Source organism: Natator depressus, chromosome 2 (genome assembly GCF_965152275.1).
Source record: "Natator depressus isolate rNatDep1 chromosome 2, rNatDep2.hap1, whole genome shotgun sequence".
NCBI classification, from domain to species: domain Eukaryota; kingdom Metazoa; phylum Chordata; order Testudines; family Cheloniidae; genus Natator; species Natator depressus.
This window is the reverse complement of record NC_134235.1, coordinates 59304760-59326997: the sequence shown is the minus strand read 5'-3', so window position 1 is coordinate 59326997 and position 22238 is coordinate 59304760. Positions and strand designations below refer to the sequence as shown.

The following is a 22238-nucleotide window of genomic DNA, read 5'->3' as shown; positions in this document are numbered from 1 at the left end:
TGGAATGAGGTAGTAAGATGAGGAAAAATGTGCTGGTAGGGAACACAGAAAAGAAGATTTCACATTTTGATTTTCCTGGTCAAAGATGATTCATTGTTAGAAACAGATGCAGTGTGGTCACAAGACAACTTTATCATTTAAGTTTAAACATTCCAATTAGCCCTACTGCAGTTTATTATACAGCACTAGCTTCAAAAGTTGAACTTTCTGTGTTACAAAGATATTTTAAGACAAAAATTTAAAATTAGATTCAGAATGTATTGAAAGTCAAGATAAAGAAAGCTTAGAGATATTTTTATATCTTAAATTGAGGATATATTTTACTATATGCAGTGTGTTATAGCCATGTCAGTCACAGGATATTAAACAAGGTGTGTGAGGCAATATCTTTTATTGTACCAACTTCTGTTGGTGACAGACAGTAAATATGATGTATTTTATTGTAAATACAGAGTTCCAGTTGAGAAACAAGTAGGGTGAAAGTTTCCATTGGCTTTTCATTTTACCAGGACAGCAAAAGAATTGGCATGTCTTATCCATTAAATTCTTCCCTACCCATATTTGATCCACAATAAATTATAAAAAATAAACCTAATACAAGACACTGGCTTATCAGAGATTCACAGCCCTTATTTAAAAAACAGACTCCAACAAGAAACAGCAGAATTGGAATTAATTTGCAAACTGGACACCATTAAAATTAGGCTTGGGAGTGGATGAGTCATTACACTAACTAAAAACTATCTCCCCATGCTAATTTTCCCCCTACTGTTACTCACACCTTTTTGTCAACTGTTTGAAATGGGCCATCCTGATTATCACTACAAAAGTTTTTTTTCCTCCTGCTGATAATAGCCCACCTTAATCGATTAGTCTCGTTAAGAGTTGGTATGGCAACCCCCATTTTTTCCATGTTCTCTGTATATATATATTCTATATAAAATCTTCCTACTGTATTTTCCACTGCATGCATCTGATGAAGTGGGCTTTAGCCCACGAAAGCTTATGCTGAAATAAACTGGTTAGTCTCTAAGGTGTCACAAGTATTCCTCGTTCTTTCAGTCCTTATTAAGTAACTCTAGAGCAAAAGGAATTAGTATCTCTGTTTCCCTTCCAAGGATTAGCATTGGTCAGTGTTATCATTTCAAACAGTCAAGAAATTACTGTATAAGGCGTTCAAGATATGGAGCCTCGTTTTCTAACTACACATGTTTTCCTCAGTCCTGTAAATCTGGCTAACTGGTAACACTACATCAAGCCTCAGATGTGCTAACAAACCTGGAAGATAGTGTTACTGATAAGAGAGTCTTCGGTCTTAGCAAAAGGGGAAGAGAAGTCTTAATTACACAGTGCCCCTGCTAGCAACAGCATGAATACAGTAAGCTCCTTACCTGACATCTCAACTGGAAGAATATAACAATAAGTGTTGAGGGGGAAGACAGTGACAATATTAACCAATGAGATTTTGTTGCTTCAAGCTATCTGAGACATAAGAAACAATATAAAAAACAGAAGAGTCTAACCCATTTTAATAATCTAACATTAATAGATTTTTAAAAGAACTCTGTTTGAATCAGAAGAAGCTATTGGGACAATGTAACTGCAAGGTTTATTATTTTTTTCATAGCAACCCAAGAGTACAAGAGAAAAGATAGTAATTCTTCTAAGTATTGTATCTTTCCGATCAAGCATATAGGCGCTCTAAAAACTTGGCCTCAGTATCTAAAAATTAACCACTAAGTTTAGTAAAAAGAAAAAAGAAAAGGAGTACTTGTGGCACCTTAGAGACTAACCAGTTTATTTGAGCATGAGCTTTCGTGAGCTACAGCTCACTTCATCGGATGCATAGCATATCGTGGAAAATATGCTATGCATCCGATGAAGTGAGCTGTAGCTCACGAAAGCTCATGCTCAAATAAACTGGTTAGTCTCTAAGGTGCCACAAGTACTCCTTTTCTTTTTTCTTTTTACGAATACAGACTAACACAGCTGTTACTCTGAAACCTAAGTTTAGTAACAAGGTGTCATTTAAGATAAGAAGCCTGCCAGCGTACACAAGAAAAATAACTAACAACTTTGCAAGAGAATTTATTCCAGAAAAGGCCAATGATAAATTAAATCACTAAATTTTTATAACTGCACTAACTTTTAAGGGGACTTATTAAATGCTCTACATATTCATGACATGGCCTTTGGTTTTTTTGACCATTATACCTATTACTACACATCTATCCAACACTCCCTCCCACTCTAGAAGGTGACCATGTGAAAGAGTTCTACAGTGAAGAGTAGAGAAAGCAGAGCAGAGGAGACCCACCCAGCTCATCTCTACTTTCACAGATTGAGGGGAAGGTGAGTCAAGTCTACTGAGAGGTAGGTTTAGTCTAGCTTTTGTCATTTTCAGAGAATGACACTCAAATTGTAATTCTATGATATTTATCACTGCAACAATTGCATGACATGGTATCTATACTAAATGGTCACACAGAGCGTGCATGTGACACGGTACAAAGGTTGAATAGACCTCCCTGCAGGAGGTTCCACAGCCATGTCACACGTCACCCAGTGGGGTCATAAATGTAGGCCTTGCCAACCCAGACAACAGCATGGATTTTTGTGGATTAAATTCCAGGCAGGGTTTTCAGTGTCATCAGTTCAGCAGAGCATGGAACTTCAAGCAGATGAGTAGTTCCATTATTCTTGTTTTGTTTACAATTCTATGTTGTTTGTTTGGAGTTTACAGATTTAAGATGGTTGATGGGAATATGGCCAGAGATCATTCTAACTTGTGGTTACACAAGTACTGTGTATATAAACCACAAATTCCAGAAGTGAATCTTATTTTCTGTGAATTCTCTCTCTAGCCATTCAGGTTCACACACCAGCTGACACAAAAATGTTTAATATTAAACATTTTATTTCAATTAATAAATTAAAATCCTGTTACCATCCAAACTGAAAAATAATTTAAGGATATGTAAGTAGATTAGGCACACATTTCAATTTACCTTGACAATGTAATAATCTGGCAATATGGTTGAAAAACTTAAAATTACAACCACAAAACACAAAATGGCAGCAATCATTTGCCTGCGCCCCACTAAGAATAATGGGAGATCTAATTCTATTGTCTGCATTAGGCAATAAATTAACAAACAATTCAAAAGATGAACGCATTCCTGATAACATTTTAAAAGATATTGGTGCACAAATAAGTAAACAATGTACAGTTCTTTTGTCACCTGTGTTCCATGAGAAACAGTAAAGGAGTAGAAAAGAATACATGAAATGTTCAGGCTTCTCAGAAGTATTACAAACAATGGACTGTAAAAAAAGTGAAAATTTCAAGACTTAACTGACAGCGTTCTGTATGAAACCCTACACAACTTGCCAGACGAGACCAGAATCCAGGTAAAAAGGCTTTTAATGGGGTGGGGGGGGGGGAGTAAAATGGAATGTAAATACCAGACTTTTAATTCTGATGGATTAAAAAACCTGAAGAAAACATAGCTATAATTCAAATTATTTTGTGTGCACAAAAAAAAAAGAAGGTTAAATTTACATTTTAATAACCGGTAAATGAAGATGTTTACATTAAAAGAACCTCATCTTCACTCCTGGTTGGAAGAAAGAATCATAGTCAATCACAGTTAATACTCAAGAAAAAAGTTTCCTTCATTCACGCTTCAAAAGGGAAACACACTACAGAGTAAGATTCTAAGAAAAATGTAATAGTAAAGAATGCCAAGCAATATGTAGGGATTAAAAGTAAGGAGTGAAAATATTCCTATTTTAAAAGGTTTTAAACTCCCTGTTGTTCACAATAACCCCTTGAAATCTCAAAATAATGTTTCCTTACTAATTTCCTTGCTTAGTACATGAGTACGCTAGAAGTTTTCTGTTTTTTACTTGTTATTTATATATGCTGGGCTCCTGACATTGACCACATGATTTTAAAAGAACAGAACAAAAGGAATGCCAAAAAATTGTTTTTAGAAACAAAGATGTAAAATTTACAGCCAGATATAAGGAACATTAAGTAGACCAAATATTGGACCCCACCAACCTGACAATATGAACAATACAAAAAAAAAAATTATCGAAAAAAAGCAAAGGAGTACTTGTGGCACCTTAGAGACTAACAAATATATTAGAGCATAAGCTTTCGTGGCTTATGCTCCAATAAAGTTGTTAGTCTCTAAGGTGCCACAAGTACTCCTTTGCTTTTTACGGATACAGACTAGCACGGCTGCTACTCTGAAAAAAAGCAGAGAGGCTTGTCTAATGATGGCCACATATACCTGTATGAAGAAAACAGTGTAAGCAGCAGCCGGCTATTTTGTGCATTTCAAATTCTTTACAGATAGAGTCCATTAAATTTTACTGTTAAGATTCAGGATCGCCCCCCACCCCCCCATGCCTTTAGTTGTTCACTATGATTGAGCAGTAAATATAAACAGTTGAGTAGGGACCTTCATATTATATCAGTATTGTATATCTTACATATTTCTAAGGCATCTAAGCATTTGAGATTTTTAGCAATGAACACAATTAAATAGAAAGCATAAAGAGACCAAAACGTATTCTCTGTCCACCTTCCTTTGGTTCCATGGCACACATGTATTTGTTGTTGTTGTTGTTATTATTAAAGGTTCTCTCCAAAAGGTGGGTCCAAAAACTCCTTGGCTAAAATATTTTTTAGTTTCTGTTTAATATGCAGATCTGTATTAACTAAAACATATCCTGCAAAACAAGGACCCAGGCAGAACTAATATTTGGATCAGAATCATAACTGATTTTAATTACAGTATTCTTCTAATCTACTGTCAGTAGGTAATATCCTATTATTATATCATTGGCACTGCTATGCTTGGGAAGATCCCAAAATAGTAATGAAAAAGCTTTTTAAAAAAATTCATGAAATAATTTAACCAGAACTTTGTGGATTAACTATTCAGACTGACAACAATATTTTAGCCGATTTAAATATATACAATGCATTTTAGTAACATTAGGTAAAAGCTAAATCCCATTTAACCAAGAAAAACAAAATCAACTCCTCAGCAGATCACCTGCAGTAGCTTTAAATCATTATGTAAGGCCTCACTAAAGTTTCATTAACAATTGGTTTTAGCACTCAACATCCAAAAATGCAAGATGGTAATGTTTTTGGTTTTATAAGCAAGAAGTGAAAACCGAGATTTACATAATTACAATTAAAAGACTTCTATAATAATGTGGAGAGGCAGTCCGAGCTGATAGGGGAATAGATTAGGAATCAGAACATTTCTAGAGATCAGCCACATTCCTATCTCTGCCACGATGTGGTGTGGGTGAGACATCTCACTCCATGCCTCAGTTTCCCCATATGTGAAATGGGGAAAATGATATTTCCCTTCCTTTGTAAAGCATTTAGATATCTATGGATGAAAACTGCTATTCAAGAGCTAAATATCACTGTTCTACGTAGAAGATGGGGCTATAAAAATGATGAGTCCCCAAACAATCACCCATTAAGGTTTTTATTTTATCAATCTAAATATTTTTTACAATAAAAACACTATAATTTGTTGAATTATCCTATTCAAAAGACCCATGAAGTCTTCATGGTTTATATTAGCTAATATATACAATCTTGTATTGCCCTTATCTATCTCTCTCTCCTGTCCTCTGCCGTCTTCACACCCATGTGTCATGTCTTGTCCCTATTTAGATGCCAATCTTGGAATTAGAACCACAGTTGAAGATTTCAGTAAAACTCAACACTGACACAGTAATCAGCGGGGCTCATTGTGCGTATGGGTCTGCCAGCAAACATCAGTTTGCATGATCAGGATATTAAGATCTTTAGGGCAAGAGCTGTTTATATTTTTATAGCACCTAACACAATGGGACCAACATCCTAGTAGCAGAATCTGGATGCTCCAGGGATACAAATAAATAATTGAACTTCTGAAATAAAGTATAATCAAATGAGGTTTCCTACTGTCTAATTAAGTCCACATAAAATGATCTGGATATAAACTCAGTTTTTAAAATTGCATGTTTTATATTTAGTTAATTGAATTTATTTAAGTTGTAAACAAAGGGTAAGTGCGTAATCTATGTTGTAAGTCAAATGGACATTATCCCACTTCTGTCTTTAAAAAAAAAAAACTATAACAAAGATTAGAGATGAAATACTTTCTTCAATTTGTTTACTTTGTGTGTTTGACAGCACTTTGTGAATAGTCTCAGTTTCATTATATCCAATTTCCTCTGTTGGTCAGGGTATATCACAAACAAAGGAGACAACTATTTTATTTTTAAAAAGGAAAATATGATTTTAAAGCGACAAAAGTAGCAGAAAGACTCATGAGCTGGTATAGTACATGAAACTACTTATAATTGATTTTTTAAAGTAAATTTCAGGTTAATTATGTCCTTTTAAATAAATCTACTTAAAATGAACATATTACCAAAAATTCATAAGATAAAATCACTTCAGCAACACCGACAGCGTTGAGAATTTAAGGATAAAAAGAATACATCCAAACAAATCAAAGGCAGATTTTCTTCCAATTAAATGATACAATCATCTTGATGAATGTGCAGTCATTTCTCAGTCCAGAGATCAGTGCCTTGGCCTGTGCTCATTACACCATGATGTTTAAGCCAAAATGCATGTTTCATATAGCCAACCCTTTTTTCTTCTCAGTATCTCCTCACCTAAACCTTATACAGTCAGCTATGTCACAACCTTAATACTTCGCTCATCTAGAGCAACATGAACGTACCCACAATGTTTATCTCCCTTCACTGTGGTTACATTAACTCTGCAATACATGAAAGAAACCCCCTTCCCTAGCAGCTATTTTTCTCTCCATACACAAACACTACTGAGGTTCCTTTCAGAAAGCTATGGACTGAATCTCCTCCACCCTCATTCTTCCTCCCTACAGAATAGCTTCCTAATTCAGAGAACAGACATCAATTTTAGACGTGGTCTGAGAATCATTGTCTCTTGTTTTCCATCATCCCCCTTCCTTTCTCTTCCCTCCCCCTTTATCGCTGCCTGTCACCTGCTCCCTCCCCGGCGGCCTTGTTCTTCCAGGTCAGCACACACGCACACACACACACACACACCTTCTTCTCTGCCTATTCATCCTGGGCGTGTGGGGCGGTGAAACCCCGCCAGGCAACTGACCCCATCCCTTCCCCTCGCTGTCAACAAGGGGCAACTCGGCAACCTCTCTCTCTCCAGGATCCAAACACACCAGTAGTTGCTTGCAGTGTAATAACCAAAAGACTTTGGTCCCCCCGGTCTCTTCTTCCCATCCCCAGTTACACAAACACCAGGATGGCCACATCTTCGGCTTGATCACAAAGGCCTGTCTGATGCCGCCTTTCGATCACCAGCCCCCAGCTAACCCTCCTTCTCCCCCTCCAATCCCTCCATCAGCCCCCCTCCGCTCCCCAACGCCTGTGCACCCCCCAGATCACGCCCCCCTTCCCCAGATCAGCCAGCGGGCCCCACCGCCGCCTTGTCTCCCCCATCACCCGGCTGGCTGCGGGAGAGGGGGACCTGAGAGGAAGGGGGTCAGCCCAGGGGCACCGCCTGCCCCAGCCCCCGCTCCCTCCCCGGCTCTCACCTAGGGCCACCTCACAGGCTTTGCGCAGCTGGGAGTGATGCGCCTTCTTCACCTCCTTGTCGGCCAGGATCTTCTCCAGGGCCCGGGTCAGGAACATGTTCTTCGTCTTCTTGCCTTCATACATGGGCGCGATCGCGGGGACCGGCCGCTCCCGCCGGGGGAAGGCAGCGGGGACCGGGCAAGCGGGGGGCACTCGGGCGGCTGCAGGTCCGGGACTGTGGCCGCCCGGCCGCGGGGGGGGGCAGGGAGGGGGAGCGGAGCAGGTCACCGCGCCGTGAGCGAGGCCCCCGGGGACGGGCCCGGCCTGGGCGCTGCAGCCCCGCTCGGCAGGTAGCTCCGACCGTGGCGCTCTCAGCCCCGGAGTCGCCCGCCCGCACCAGCCTCCATTAGCGGCGGCAACAACCTGCGCTCGCCATGTTGGAAGGAAACGACGTCAGGGCCGCGGCCGAAGGGCTGCAGAGGAGGAAGCGGCGGCACGATACCCCAACCCGGCAGAAAGGCGGAGGGAGGGAGCGGGCAGGCAGAGCCGCGGCACTACGGAGGCTCGGCAGGGACTTGCCTGCGGCGCGCTACAGGTGCGGAGGGAGGGGAAAGGGCTGAGGAGAGCGGGGTGCTGCCACCTGGGAGCTACTTCAGCACAGGGAGCGGCAGCACCGCCCCCCTCCGGGCGGCCAGCGAGCGAGCCAGTCTGCCTGAGGCAGCGCTGCCCGTCGCTGGGGGAGAGACTCCCTCAGGCTCCTCTGCCCCGGAGCCACAACCCTCCCTCAGGCAGAGCTGCTCGCCGCAAAGTTTCACCCTGGCTGCCGCAAGAGATCCCTTCAGGGAGACTGCCCCGGGTCTCGCGCTGCTTAGGGGGTAAGACTCTTTTGGGCAGACCTGCTTGCCCTGCTCTGCCCAGCAGGAGGAAGCTGGGACTCTCTCGGGCAGGCCCTCTAACGATAGAGGGATTTATGTCAATGCGATAGTCTAATCTTCTGCGTTCATGCTGTCCCAGCCTCTCAGCCCTTCACTTTGATCTGAGATGTAACTCACAAGAGCAGGGGTAGGAACCGTGTTTGTATATTTGCAAATTGTTCATGATACTGAGGAGGACCACCAGGAGTTTTTCTTATTAATGATATTACTGTGCACTTCTAAAGTGTTTTTTTTTCCAAAGACCTCAAAGCATTTTACAAAGATTCAATCTTTCTGAACAGTTTCCTCCTCTTTGCCATCGGTGCCAAGAGTACTCTACCCCCTTAAAGTCCCATTTTAAATCAGTTATTTCACAAGGGCCATCAATGTTAGCACGTCTCCTCTCTTTAGTGTGCAGTGAGATATGAAAAACAAAGCCTAAGCTAAAAAGCGTTGCTGTAATTTTTTTACACCTCCACTACATGATTAAATGGTGTTTTTGTGTTTTAATTGTTGTCTGTGTTTATCTTCTTAGATCTTATTCCTCTGGGATAGGGATGGTATTTTCTTCATATTCTGTAGAGAACCAAGCATAAGGTCAACTCTCAACAAATGCTAAGTAACAATAAATAACAGTAAGGCCCAAATTTTGCACTCAGAATTAGTACAAATGTATCTAATGTAGGATTTGACTCCAACTAAGTCCAGGTCTACACTAGGAGAATTTTGCTGGCATTAGTATTCCGGTATATAATACGAGCAAAGTGCTCGTAGTGTGGATGCAGCTTATACGGTACCAACAAAACTGCACTTTTGCTGGCATAGTTTATTCTTGCCCCCCCCCCCCCGAGCAAAATAAGATATACTGGCAAAAGCACACTTTGCTTTATAACTTTGCTTTATAACTGTATATACTGTACAACTATGTCTATACTAGGGGCTTTTGCTGGCACAGCTACATCAGTCACAAATCAAACCTACAATTGCCGTGGCTATCCCAGCACCAGTTTGTAGTGTAGACCTGGTATAAGCCCAATAACAGTCCCCTGGGGCAAGTAGAAGGTACATAGAGATGTCACTCACAACTGAAATCTATCTGATTTTGGGACAGACCATAGCAGCTGTTTCAATAGCATACAGACACATTACATTACAGTCCAGGGCAGGAAACAAATGAAAATACTGTATCTAATTGAAGGTGCAAGAGAAATATAGGCAAGTGAAATGTGATTTAATATATTGAAGACTGAGCAAGATAATTAATATGGTTAACACTCTTACTGTTCCAGAAAGCATCATGGGATCTTTAATGACCTCATGTAGTTAAGACTGGGTTTACGTCTCACCCAAAGGATTGTAACTCCAGCAGCACAGCGCCCCATAAAAGTATTTTGTGGCGTTTGTTAATTACACTCTTTTCTGACTCCCTGTTTGCTGAAAGCCTTTCTCATACTAAACCAATATGGATATTTCATGCCAGTCACGGTTTCATACACTGTAGATGTCAAAGTGGCTTTGGCTTTTCAAACCTAACAATGGTGACCAACTGGCAAGACTAAGAAGTCCTGCAGATGCCTTACTGTTTGTTTTGCAGAAATCGCCTTAGCACAAATCTCCTTAGCAAAGCCATAAATGGATGGCATACAAAGTGGTATTTAGAAAAGAGAGTTTTCTATTGATTTGTTCAGTCCATTTGGCAGAAACAGGCTATATATTATTTTCTTGAAATTACTATACTCTGAGACTCCTTCCTTGGTCTTTTGTATTGTTGATGTTAATGTGTGAACGACAGCTTTGTTTGGTACAATGACATTTCTGTAGTGAAAGCCTTATTTTGCACCATACAAGCACATGGTCTATGTCACAGTCTGCGCTATGAAAACTGTGAGTATGGAGAACATTCAGTAGTTGTTTTCTACATGCGACAATTAAATCCAGTTGGTGCCACTGTCCAGATCTGGGGTGTCTCCACGAGACCTTCCAGTGGTGACTTCCTTGGAAGTAGATGTTAGTAATGCACAGTCTTCGGTGAGTGCAGAGCTCCAGTAGTCTTTGCCCATTGTTGTTCATTTTTCCCACTCCATTGTGGCCAATGCATAGTGGCCATTTCTCGTGATCTGAGCCAACTCTTGTGTTTAAGACTTCCAGTAGATAGAGTCGCTCGTCCAGTGGTATCTTACTGATGACGCTGTTGACTTGCTGATAGAACAAGTTCTTCTCTTCAGAAATGGAGGAAAGTGTTGGGTCATGTGTACTGATGGTGTTGGCAAAGCCACCTGTGGTATATAGTCTTAGTGGTATGATACTTTCTGATGTTGCAATGAGACATTCAACCAAGGGTCGTAAAAACCCCAAACCACCATGAGTTTGTGGCATTCTTGTTTGCTTTTTCCATGGAACAAGAAGATGTAACACACTACAGTGCTAATAAGCGATGGTCACATAAACACCACCCTATACCGGAAACCTACTGACCACTATTCCTACCTACATGCCTCCAGCTTTCACCCTGACCACACCACATGATCCATTGTCTACAGCCAAGCTCTACGATACAACCGCATTTGCTCCAACCCCTCAAACAAAGACAAACACCTACAATATCTCTATCAAGCATTCTTACAACTACAATACCCACCTGCTGAAGAGAAGAAACAGATTGACAGAGCCAGAAGAGTACCCAGAAGTCACCTACTACAGGACAGGCGCAACAAAGAAAATAACAGAACGCCACTAGCCGTCACCTTCAGCCCCCAACTAAAACCTCTCCAACGCATTATCAAGGATCTACAACCTATCCTGAAGGACGACCCATCACTCTCACAAATCTTGGAAGACAGGCCAGTCCTTGCCTACAGACAGCCCCCCAACCTGAAGCAAATACTCACCAGCAACCACACACCACACAACAGAACCACTAACCCAGGAACCTATCCTTGCAAGATAGGATGCCAACTGTGCCCACATATCTATTCAGGGGACACCATCATAGGGCCTAATCATATCAGCCTACTCTCAGAGGCTCATTCACCTGCACGTCTACCAATGTGATATATGCCATCATGTGCCAGCAATGCCCCTCTGCCATGTACATCGGTCAAACTGGACAGTCTCTACATAAAAGAATAAATGGACACAAATCAGATGTCAAGAATTATAACATTCATAAACCAGTTGGAGAACACTTCAATCTCGCTGGACAGTCAATTTCTGATCTCAAAGTGACTATCCTTAATTTGCAAATTGGATACAATTAACTTAGGCTTGACTAGAGACTGGGAGTGGTTGAGTCATTATACTAAGTGAAACTATTTCCCCTTGTTTATTCCCCACACACACACACACACACACACACACACTGTTCCTCAGACGTTCTTGTTAACTCCTGGAAATGTGCTGGAAATGGCCCACCTTGATTATCACTTCAAAAGGTTTTCTCTCCCCCCACCCCAGTCTCCTGCTGGTAATAGCTCATCTTAAGTGATCACTCTCCTTACAATGTATATTTTTTCATGGTCTGTGTGTATATATAAAATTTCCTCACTGTACTTTCCACTTTATGCATCCGATGAAGTGAGCTGTAGCTCACGAAAGCTTATGCTCAAATAAATTGGTTAGTCTCTAAGGTGCCACAAGTACTCCTTTTCTTTTTGCGAATACAGACTAACACGGCTGCTACTCTGAAACCTGACATCTTGTGTAGAGAGCCTGTGCCACCTAGTCTGGTTTTAGAGAGAGTGGTTGTGTCGATATCAAGTTTCTCCAGCCCTCTGTCAATGATGGTGGTCTGTTTAGGATCGTTGACCTCCTCTAGGTCGTTTGACATACTAGTACACATTGTCCTCACATTCCAACAAGCAAGTTTGAAGAGGGCAACCATTGTACCTGAACCTTTGGCATACACGCCTAGGCATAAAAAAATAAGGAGGCAGAGACTTGCCTTAGGACCAAAGCCCCGCTCTTGACAGTACTGACTGTGCCCAAAGGCTTGGAGACCAAAACATCTGGAAGCCAACACAGCTGCAGGAGATGCCGGAGGGCAGAGCTGAGTGGCAGTGCAAACCACCTGACATTTTCTCCACAGCAGATTTGGTTCAGGGTTTTCTCTCCTAGCCTTTGTTCAATCAAGAACCAGCTGCAAGGCAGCAGTGCCAGATGGAATTACTCCCTTGTGGACATTGTTTTTCATTCCAATGGGTATCTGGCATACCCCCACCATTTGGTGAGGGGTATGCCACCCCAGTTTAGTTGCTGAGCACTCAAGCCGTGGCAAGTTATACTAAGTTATATGGTACCAATAGTAGGCTTTACATACCTGAACTGACAGATGCAGTGCTTGTTGCACACAGTAAAGAAGGGCTCCAGCAACGTTACAATAGCTTTGCGGTAGCTTGTGATGAATGTGGACTAACCATCAGTCTAAAAAAGTCAATGATTATGCAACAGGATGTGTTGACTGCACTAGAAGTTTTAATAGCTAGTACCACTCTAGAAGCTGTGCACAAGTTCTGCAATCTGGGATTATCTGTATGAGATAATTTATCTCTAGATGACAAGCTTAATTCTCACATTGGAAAGGCAGCCACTGTGGGACAACATTGAAAAACAAAGATACAAGTTTACCAGACATGCATTTTGAGCATGCTGCTGTGTGGTGGCAAGACCTGGATTATCTACAGCAGGCACAAGAAAAGGCTAAACACCTTCCACATCTTCTGTCTTCCCTGTATTCTAAATATCAAGTGAGAAACCAAAGTTCCTGAGACTGAAGTGCTTGAGAAAGCAAAATTGCCAAGTCTAATCACTATTCTCAAACACAGATGTCTCCATTCATTTGGTCATCCGTGTCTGATGGATGACGGACAGAGAACTTGTACAGAGAACTTGTCATTGAATCGACCTAGGCTCAGGTTCAATGATGTTTGGAAGAGGGACTCGAAAACTTTCAACATTGACATTGCAGGCTGGGAAGATGCAACTACCAACAGGTTATACTTGAGCACTGTGCTGTACCCAGGAGTCAAAGAGGCTTAAGAGAGGTGGTTGAAAAAGCAGAAAGCAGAGAGAGTGAAGAGAACATTGCAGCAGACCTGATGTATTCATAGTGCACTGGCTTTATCCTCGGGCCCTCTGCCTTATGCCTGTGGTGTCTCTGGCAATTTTGGCAAGGACTGCTTTTGGTTGTGAATTGGACTTTTTAGTCACTTGCAATGCTGCAGCATGACACATAGTCACTGAACTGCTTTGATGCTTACACCGTCATCTTTCAAGATAGATGGTTTCCATTATAGACTAAAAAGAAAAAAAGGTAACTGAATGCAAATGGCACGTGTGCATGCAGTTATCCACTTTGTATGTATAAATGTGTATTTCCATACACAAAGGATGTGTTTGCAAATGTCACAGGTGTAATTTAACTGGCCAGTTTTTGAAAATTTGGCCTCTAGAGTTGTTGCTGAGACTAGGGGGAAAAAGACAGCCAAAAAACCCAAAAACCCCGTATATTGTATTCCAGCTGTTTCATTCCAACTTTAATGTAAATCCAATACACTTTTTTTGTTGTTTGTTATATTTTGAATCTCTAGTTTCTGTCTTCAGGTTAGAGCAACTTCAGCTCAATTAATTGATTTCCAGTGCATCACCCAGTTGGTGTTATAGATCAACATGCTAGTCAAAAGAAAAACACTAAAAGTCTTTGTAAACTGGGCCTCTCCCTCCCCCCCCAAAAGAGTTTTTTTGGGTTTTTTAATACTTTTAAATTAATTACAGTTAACAGTACTTTAAATAATAAGGGGAAAATAAAGCTGCAATATATTTCCCTTTTATTCAACTTATTGATCTGAGAAGTGTAAAGTAGGTATAACCTTTTGGTGTCCCCAGCACAAGATAGGGCCAGGGCCACAGTGTGGTGACCTTAGCATATGAAGTTTTTAACTTCTTCAACTGAATTTTTGATTGACAGGTTTCCTCCAATTTTTGGCTTCCCTCTGGCCAACCATAGAGAGTATGGATCTGGGTTCATAAAAAGTGTTTTGAAAGAGAGTAGAAGAAAAACAAAGATGTCAGTAAGTAAAGTTCCCACTTTTCTCTGAACAGAGTATATGCACACTGAAAACTTACCCCCTGTCTTGGGTTTGGCTTTATTGGTAACTCAAATAATAACAACTCAATATAAACTTCAACATAAACTTTTTCCACAAGCTTGGCAATTTGTAGAATTTTCCCTATCTCAGACCATCTACGAAAAGATTCAGCCCCTCTAGTATCCTGATTAGAGCTAATTGAATCCACCTGCTAGTAGGACTCATTAGTAATTACACTGTACTTACATGCACGGTTCAAATGAATAATATACTCCTAGGGAAATTCTGCGCCAAAAAAATTTAAAATTCTGTGCACAATATTTTAAAATTCTGCATTTTTTTTGTCAAAAGAACACAATATAATCACACTAGTTTCAGTTATTTTGGTAATTTACTTCAAAATACCTGTCAGCAAGTATGTCTGTAACAATACAGGCAACAACAAAAAATTCAGGAAATGTTTTTTGACAAATAGATTCCTTATTAGGCATATTAACACAAAACTTTGAGTAATTCATTTAAACTGTAATACAGAAACGTATTTCCTGCACACCTCAGAAGCAGTGCAAAGGCTTGGGAGACAGAGGTAGTAGCTGAGGGAGTGGGAAGAAATTGCTGGGAAGGACCCTGGGAGTGAACCTGGAGGGTTGTTGGGTGTGGGTAGAAGTATGGACTTTTTTTGGAGTGGAAGAATTGTTAGGGAGTTGGGGAGTTAGGCACATCTGCCCCATCCCTTGTTTCCCTGCAGATCCACTCAGCCACCCCACCCCCATACCCATGTGGCCCTGCACCACCTTCCCGTCCCTATGTGTCTTTCCACCCCCATCAGCCACCCCTCATCCCCATGTGGCCCTGCACTCCCACTCCCATTCAGCCCCTGCCCCAGTCTGTCCCACCCCTCTAACCCTTCTAAATCCCTGTCTATGTGATCCCCCCAGCAGCCCCATTTGCCCTGCCCTGTCTGTTCCTCCCCGTATCCTGTTCCTCCTAACCTGGTCCCACTGGCAGGGTGCTGTAAGGAATGCAGCCGGCTGCTCTCTGCTATGGTGAGCCTGCTGCAATTTGTTCTGGTGCGACAGGCGTAACTGAAGTGCCTCTCTGGCAGAATGTATTTTCTGCGGAGAAACAAAGTCTGCAGGGGACATGAATTCTGCATGCGTGCAGTAGAATAGAATTCCCCCAGGAGTAGGAGATGCACTGCATCTCTTAGGAAACCCCAGCTGATAGACTCCTGGAGCCCCTGAGAGAAGACAGTAATTGTAGTGCTGCCACCTTCTTTGGGGATGAATGCCCCTCTTTTGCATCTTCCCCTAGATAACATCCTGCTGTTCCCTGAAGGGATGAATCTGGCCCATTAACTAGTTAATTCTCAAAACACCTTTGTAAAGCAGGTTTAAAATGGTGTATGACTGCACCGAGTTTTTAATATCCTTATATGAGTTATAAAGTAAGAATATTTTATTTTTAATGAAAAAAATCAATATTTTATTTATTTGGGAAAAAGGTACTTGCTTTACCCCCAAAATGCTAGCACCTTTTCCCCAATATGCTAACACCAGGCTCCCGTACGGTTCTGTAGCTGGTGTGATATGACCAGCATAATGCATGCCGGAGTGTTTCACAGACTGGGAACTGAATAGTCGGGATATTTTCAGCTGAAAGAGAAGAAAAAACCTATAAAATTTAACTTAATTTTTATGTGCTGAATGATTCTCTTCTGTTTGATATGTGGTTAATTCAGCACATCAATCTAAAACTGATGCATTTTTTCAAAGTATTTGCAGGTCACATTTAAGAAGCTCATAATAACAAAAGAAAAGCTGAAAATATAGAGAACTGGAAAATGCTAAATAGGAATTTAGCAGGAAAAAAAATCTCTTTTTAACCTGGAAATACAGTAAATCAGATTAATAACGAGGATAGTTTCAGCTGTTCTTCCCTTCTAGATATTTTAATATCTGTGTTGAAAGGCTCAGACAGAGAGATCATAAAAGTCATGTGAATTAAGGTGGGAAGCAATAACCATTTTTAACTGCCACGAGGTGATCTTTGAATCTTCCTGATTGTTTCCTTCAGTAAATGCAGCTGGTTATTTCCTGTCAAAAATGCAATAACTGTTACTTCAACACATACATTATAAACTGTGGGCTTCATGGATGAAATGAAAGGGTTCAAATATGAATAACAGAAGAGAAAGTTGCAGGGGAGCCACTTTTATTCTTGCCTAGAAAAATATATTAAAGGACTGACTGTAGTGATTCATTCTAGTATCCTAGTTAATATTGTGGCAAAGTACCTTGTTTGCCTCAGCAGGCTCAGTTCTTTTTAGCCTTGGAGACATGGGTTTTGGCAAGGCAGTCCTTCTAGGTGGCACAAGGTCAGGCTATACCTTTCCTCAGTCAGTCCCTTGTGCCTGTTTTCCCTCCATGAGGCAGAGACCTGCAGGTGGTGGCAGGGAGAGAAGGTTTACAGCCTGCCAGCACAGCACTTCCAGGCTCAGCAACTGGCTTATCTGTAACCTCAGCATGAAGGAAAACTCAGGAGGGGACAATCTGCTCCCCTTGCCACCAGCTTGCCAGCAAAAGGAGACAGCTCATCTCTACTGCCACTGTCTGAAGCCTGTTCGCCCTGCAGCCGCACAACGGATCTGGGATTTTGGATCCAGATGCCTGACCTGTGGGTTCCCAGCTTTAAAGACCGTCAGCACAGTTCCGGAAGGGAGCGGATGGTTAGTCCCTCTCCAGTGATCCCTAGGGAGGATCTGCTTGCCTGGATCAGTCTCCTGACCGCAGCCAAAAGAGGAACTTGAGAGTACCCTGTATTATAGGTAGTTATGGTTTAATTTTCACGACATTGCATCTGCAAAAGGACTTTCATCTACCTGGATCATCAAGACCTGCACTGCCAATTCCCAATATAATAAACTGTGATATTGATAGCATCTCTTTACAAGCCTGCAACGTGTCTCCACGTACGCCACCAAGATACCTGAGATATAGGGGACAGAAAGAATTGAGTGGTGGGGGACACTTTTGTTTAGCAACACTGGGGGAGTGTGTGGTCATGTGACTAGTGTGCTTGCCAACATAATCTTTAGTAATTCAAAATCATTATTAGGGCTGTTGATTAATCACAGTTAACTCACGCGATTAACTCAAAAAAATAAATCACGATTAATCGCAGTTTTAATTGCACTGTTAAACAATAGAATACCAATTGAAATTTATTAAATATTTTGGATGTTTTTCTACATTTTCAAATATATTGATTTCAATTACAACACAGAATACAAAGTGTACAGTGCTCACTTTATATTATTTTTATTACAAATATTTGCACTGTAAAATGATAAACAAAAGTGTGACATTCTATATCTTGGGGAGGCGTCCTGGAACCATCATATTCCTCATTTTTATATAATCGTGATCTTACATATAAAGCATGCCTTGTAAGGTATCAGGGAAAGGTTATAATCTGCTGAAAGTCATTTCTCTATCCATATTTGTATCTCATTAATGCATATGAAGTTATGAAAATTGTGTTGTATGGTTGTCACTAAAACATGCTGTAAGTTGGGGAATCAGCCAGATGTTAGCTTCCCAGAGGCAACAGCAAGCAAAAAAAACCAAAACCTGCGTGGGGTTTCAAACAACCATCAGCAACAATTGTCCAGCAAGAGAGCTATAATTCCATGACGCACCTGGATGAGGCCACACCAGGGGAATTGCTCAACCTTGCTTGGAGACTCAGCAATGCCCCCAGACATGCCTGGATTGGTGCTTCCCAAACACATGGGATTGAGGTTATAAAACAGAACACAGTGGCCACATGCTGGGCCTTTCTCCTTCACCCACCTATGCTCCAAGCAACAAAGACACTCTGAAGGCTCCAACTGAAGGGACTGGCCCAGATTTCAAGGGGGGAATCAGTGTGAACTGCAATATCCAGTGGGGTGAGAAAAACTGCTTAGTCTGGTTGTTGCCTAGTCTAATAGGGCTGAGAGTTTAGACTGCGTGCTTATATTTGATTTCTGTTGGTAACTAACTCTGACTTTTTGCCTATCACTTAATATAACTTAAAATCTATGTTTTATAGTCAATAAATTTGTTTTACTGTTTATCTTTACCAGTGAGTTGGTATGAAGTGTGTAGCAAATCTGCTCAGGTTTTGCAAAGGCTGGTGTATATTCACTTTCCATTGATGAAGTGGTGAACCAATTAATAAATCTGCACTGCCCATCTTGAGCAGTGCAAGATGGTATCCTGAGGTACAGTGCTGGGAGCTGGGGAGAGGGTATAGGTTACACCCTGGGTTTCACTTTAACACAGGCTCTAACCTGCCTACTTTGCAATTTGGGCTCAGGCTGAAACTGAGATTACAAAACTTGGGTTCTGATAGTACTCCAGGACCTTCCCACAATTCTCAGAGGGCTGTATTTTCCTGCCCTTCTACATACTCACTGCACCGGAAGTCACCTACCAGTATATATATATATGTATATGTGTGTGTGTGTGTGTGTATATATATATACACACACACACACACACCTGGATGGTGTTTAAAGCCCACATGTCATGTGACCTCTGCCAATTCTGCACAGCAGTTGAATAAAATTTGAACAAAGATGCTATCTGGTAGATCCTTATCTCAGTGTGCTGCTAGATGGCCAGGGGCTCATACTAAGGTTCTGCTGGTCCTCTGAAGTGAAGTTAAGGTCCATGGTTTGGGGCGATATACCCAAAATCATCACCTCTAAGAGAGAGGCTGGCAAAGGGGGGCGGGGAATTAAGCAGATGGCAATTCAGTGCAGAGAAATAATTAAAAATCTGAAGACTGCATACCACGCGGCAAAAGATGTCAACAGTAAGTCTGAAAATGTGCCCCTTCTATGAGTTGTGTGATGGGGTGCTTGGCATTACCCTGAGCACAGAGTTCAGTGTTGTGCTGGGCAGGATTTTGAGACCAAAAGGGCTTATTTTTAAAACGGGCTAGCAGTGCTGACTGGGCCGTTAAAAGTCTGGTTAATGTGGGGTTGGCAGGCTCCCTACCTGGCTTCACGCAGTTCCCGGAAGCAGCGACCTTTTCCTCCTGTTCCTAGGCATAGGGGCGGCCACTGGGGCTCCGTGCACTGCCCCTGCTCCGAGAGCCAGCTTTGCTGCAGCTCCCATTGGCCAGAAACCGCGGCCAATGGGAGCTGAGGGGGCAGTGCCTGCAAGCAGGGGCAGCACACAGAGCTGCCTGGCCATGCCTCCGCTTAGGAGCTGGAGGGACAGGTCGCTGCTTCCTGGCAGCTGCCTGAGATCAGTGCCACACAGAGCTTGCACCCTGCCCCACCTCCCATGCCCCAACACCCTGCCCCAGCCCTGAGCCCTCTTCTGCACCCAAACTCCCTCGGGGAGCCTGCACCCCCTCCCGTTGCACTCTTGCCCCAGCCCGGAGCTGCCTCCTGCACCTGAACCCCCTCATCCCTGGCCCCAGAGGACATGCTTCCATGCTGATGACGCTTGTTAAAAAATAACGCGTTAATTAAATTTGTGACTAAACTCCTTGGGAGAGAATTGTATGTCTCCTGCTCTGTTTTACCCTATGTTTCATGTTATAGCAGTCTTGGATGATGACCCAGCACATGTTGTTCGTTTTAAGAACACTTTCACAGCAGATTTGACAAAACGCAAAGAAGGTACCAATGTGAGATTTCTAAAGAAGAGAGGGAAGACTGTGTCTCAGGACCCTACTGGGAGTGTCTGAAGAGGCTAGGCCTGCCCAGTGTCAGGGGATGGCAAGACATTAGGTAAGATGAACATGTGTGTCGACTGTTTGTTTTAAAATGCTTTTTTTTCTCTAACACTTTGTTCTTACTGCTAGAGTAAACAATGCTTTTGTTTTAATAAGGCTATTTGGTCATTATACACACCACTGGTCACAGATGCCTGAAGGGAAGAACTACAAGTGCCTAAGATCAGTGGGACCTGATGGGTAGAAAAAACTTGATACACAGGATACACTTGATACACACGTCCTGGTCTAAGATGAGAACTCTGAAATTGCACCATGGGAGAGGTAAAGGCATGAGGCCTAAAACCAGAAAGGGGACAGAGGTTCAGCTAGACCTGTAACCACAACACCCCCATCTCTTCATAATAACAAAAGTTGATTGACCTTCACGATGCGATATAAGGACAGTTTGTTTTACCCGGATGGGAAGGAATGGGAAGGTTCAGGTAGGCCGTCCTAAAGATCTCAAGTACATGCTTTATTGTTGGGTTATTGCTGGTTGCCATGGATATGCTGAATACTAGTTGGTGGCCTGTTACAGGATTGGTCTAATTTTTGGTTGTGTGTTTAAGAATCGTCAATGAATACCTAAATCTCTAATTTTTATCTGGTGGCTGTATAAATCAAAATAAACAAATATCAAAAAAGTAATATCCCTTTTGTCTGACTATGAATTTCTCAGTGGTTAAAGAATATTATTTATTGAGTATCTTTTTAATAGAAAAAGCCAATTTTCATCATAGATTGGAGAAACAGTCTGGCTTCTAACTTGTTAAAAATGTCCCTCACACCTAATTGCAGGTAAGATGATTCCTAGCCAATAGTTTTCCATTTCATTTCACATATTTTAACTTTTCAGCCTTAACTTTTACACTGTAGTGGATGTGAGAATAGAGCAGTAAATTTAGTGTAAATGGACTTGCACAGTCCTGGTTGTCATGCCTAAAAATTGACCTTCCTTAGAAGTGGTCCCAGAGAAGTCTTATCTTGAAGATTCCAGTGTTGTATTTTATTTGGAATTTGCTGGGTGGACTTAATGTCACACTGCATTGCCTAATATTTATTGTATTCCTCATTGCAAATAAATCTATATATCTCAAGTATCAGCCCTATCCTGAAAAAGTGAACAAAGCCCAAGTAAAAGTTTGTACACAGGAAAATGCACTGCAATACAGTGGGGCTGGGAAAAGGAATCATTGCATGGTTGTCTACTGCAGAATATTGGGAGAAATGCAGCCCACTGCTGCTTTTGTATGTGGGTTTTTACCCATATGGATTTGTTCTGACCACACCTCTATTTTGAACAGTATTTATGACAAGAAAGGTTTACTACAAAAAAAGCCAAGAGCAGTTTTTCCTTACAAGTGCTCCCAAAGTCTCCCACATTTCTACAGAAGAAGTGCATTAGTTTATCCTTTTCCAAATTACCCGTGGAACGGCACTGCAGATGAAACAAATGTATTGCACAGGCAGCATAGACTAATCTTCTATGGATTCCCTACTGCTTTGCTTCTCTGCCACATAGAAGATATATACTAATTTCTGCCCTTTCAAAACTACATGTATGTAGCCTCAGGACATGGTCTCAAAATAGGAGGTGGCATAAGTATACAAATTTGTGTATGGTGGGACACACAGCAAGTGAGGTGTTAGGTGATACAGAATGATACTACACCCATAGCCCTCCTTCACACTAAATATATTAAAAAATAAATTATATCGCGGGACACCTCAAGGTAAGATCATCTATATGGGGCCAATTCCAAGACATGTTAACTTTTAGGTATGAAAACCTTGATCATGAGATGTGAGATCCCTCATATTAAACAACAGATTCTTTTCTAGATTTTTTTTG

At 41.7% G+C, this 22238-nt stretch overlaps 1 protein-coding gene and 1 long non-coding RNA gene across 3 annotated transcripts in view; one reads left to right on the top strand and one right to left on the bottom strand.

Moving 5' to 3' along the window:
- The window catches only part of ARFGEF1 (ARF guanine nucleotide exchange factor 1), a 183734-nt gene extending 175957 nt beyond the window's left edge, over positions 1 to 7777 (bottom strand). Inside the window, exon 1 of one of the 2 annotated variants that reach the window (XM_074944269.1) lies at positions 7632 to 7777. In XM_074944269.1, coding sequence (XP_074800370.1) covers positions 7632 to 7755 — 124 coding nt within the window. In that variant the 5' untranslated portion in view covers positions 7756 to 7777. The remainder of the gene's footprint in view (positions 1 to 7631) is intronic. The other variant, XM_074944270.1, reaches the window with a different exon arrangement.
- A 554-nt stretch (positions 7778 to 8331) lies between these two features.
- On the top strand, positions 8332 to 20809 carry LOC141981383 (uncharacterized). The gene is made up of 3 exons (XR_012637755.1): positions 8332 to 8486; positions 20211 to 20399; positions 20501 to 20809. It is a non-coding gene; the product is annotated as an uncharacterized LOC141981383 (long non-coding RNA).
- Positions 20810 to 22238: the final 1429 nt, after the last annotated feature.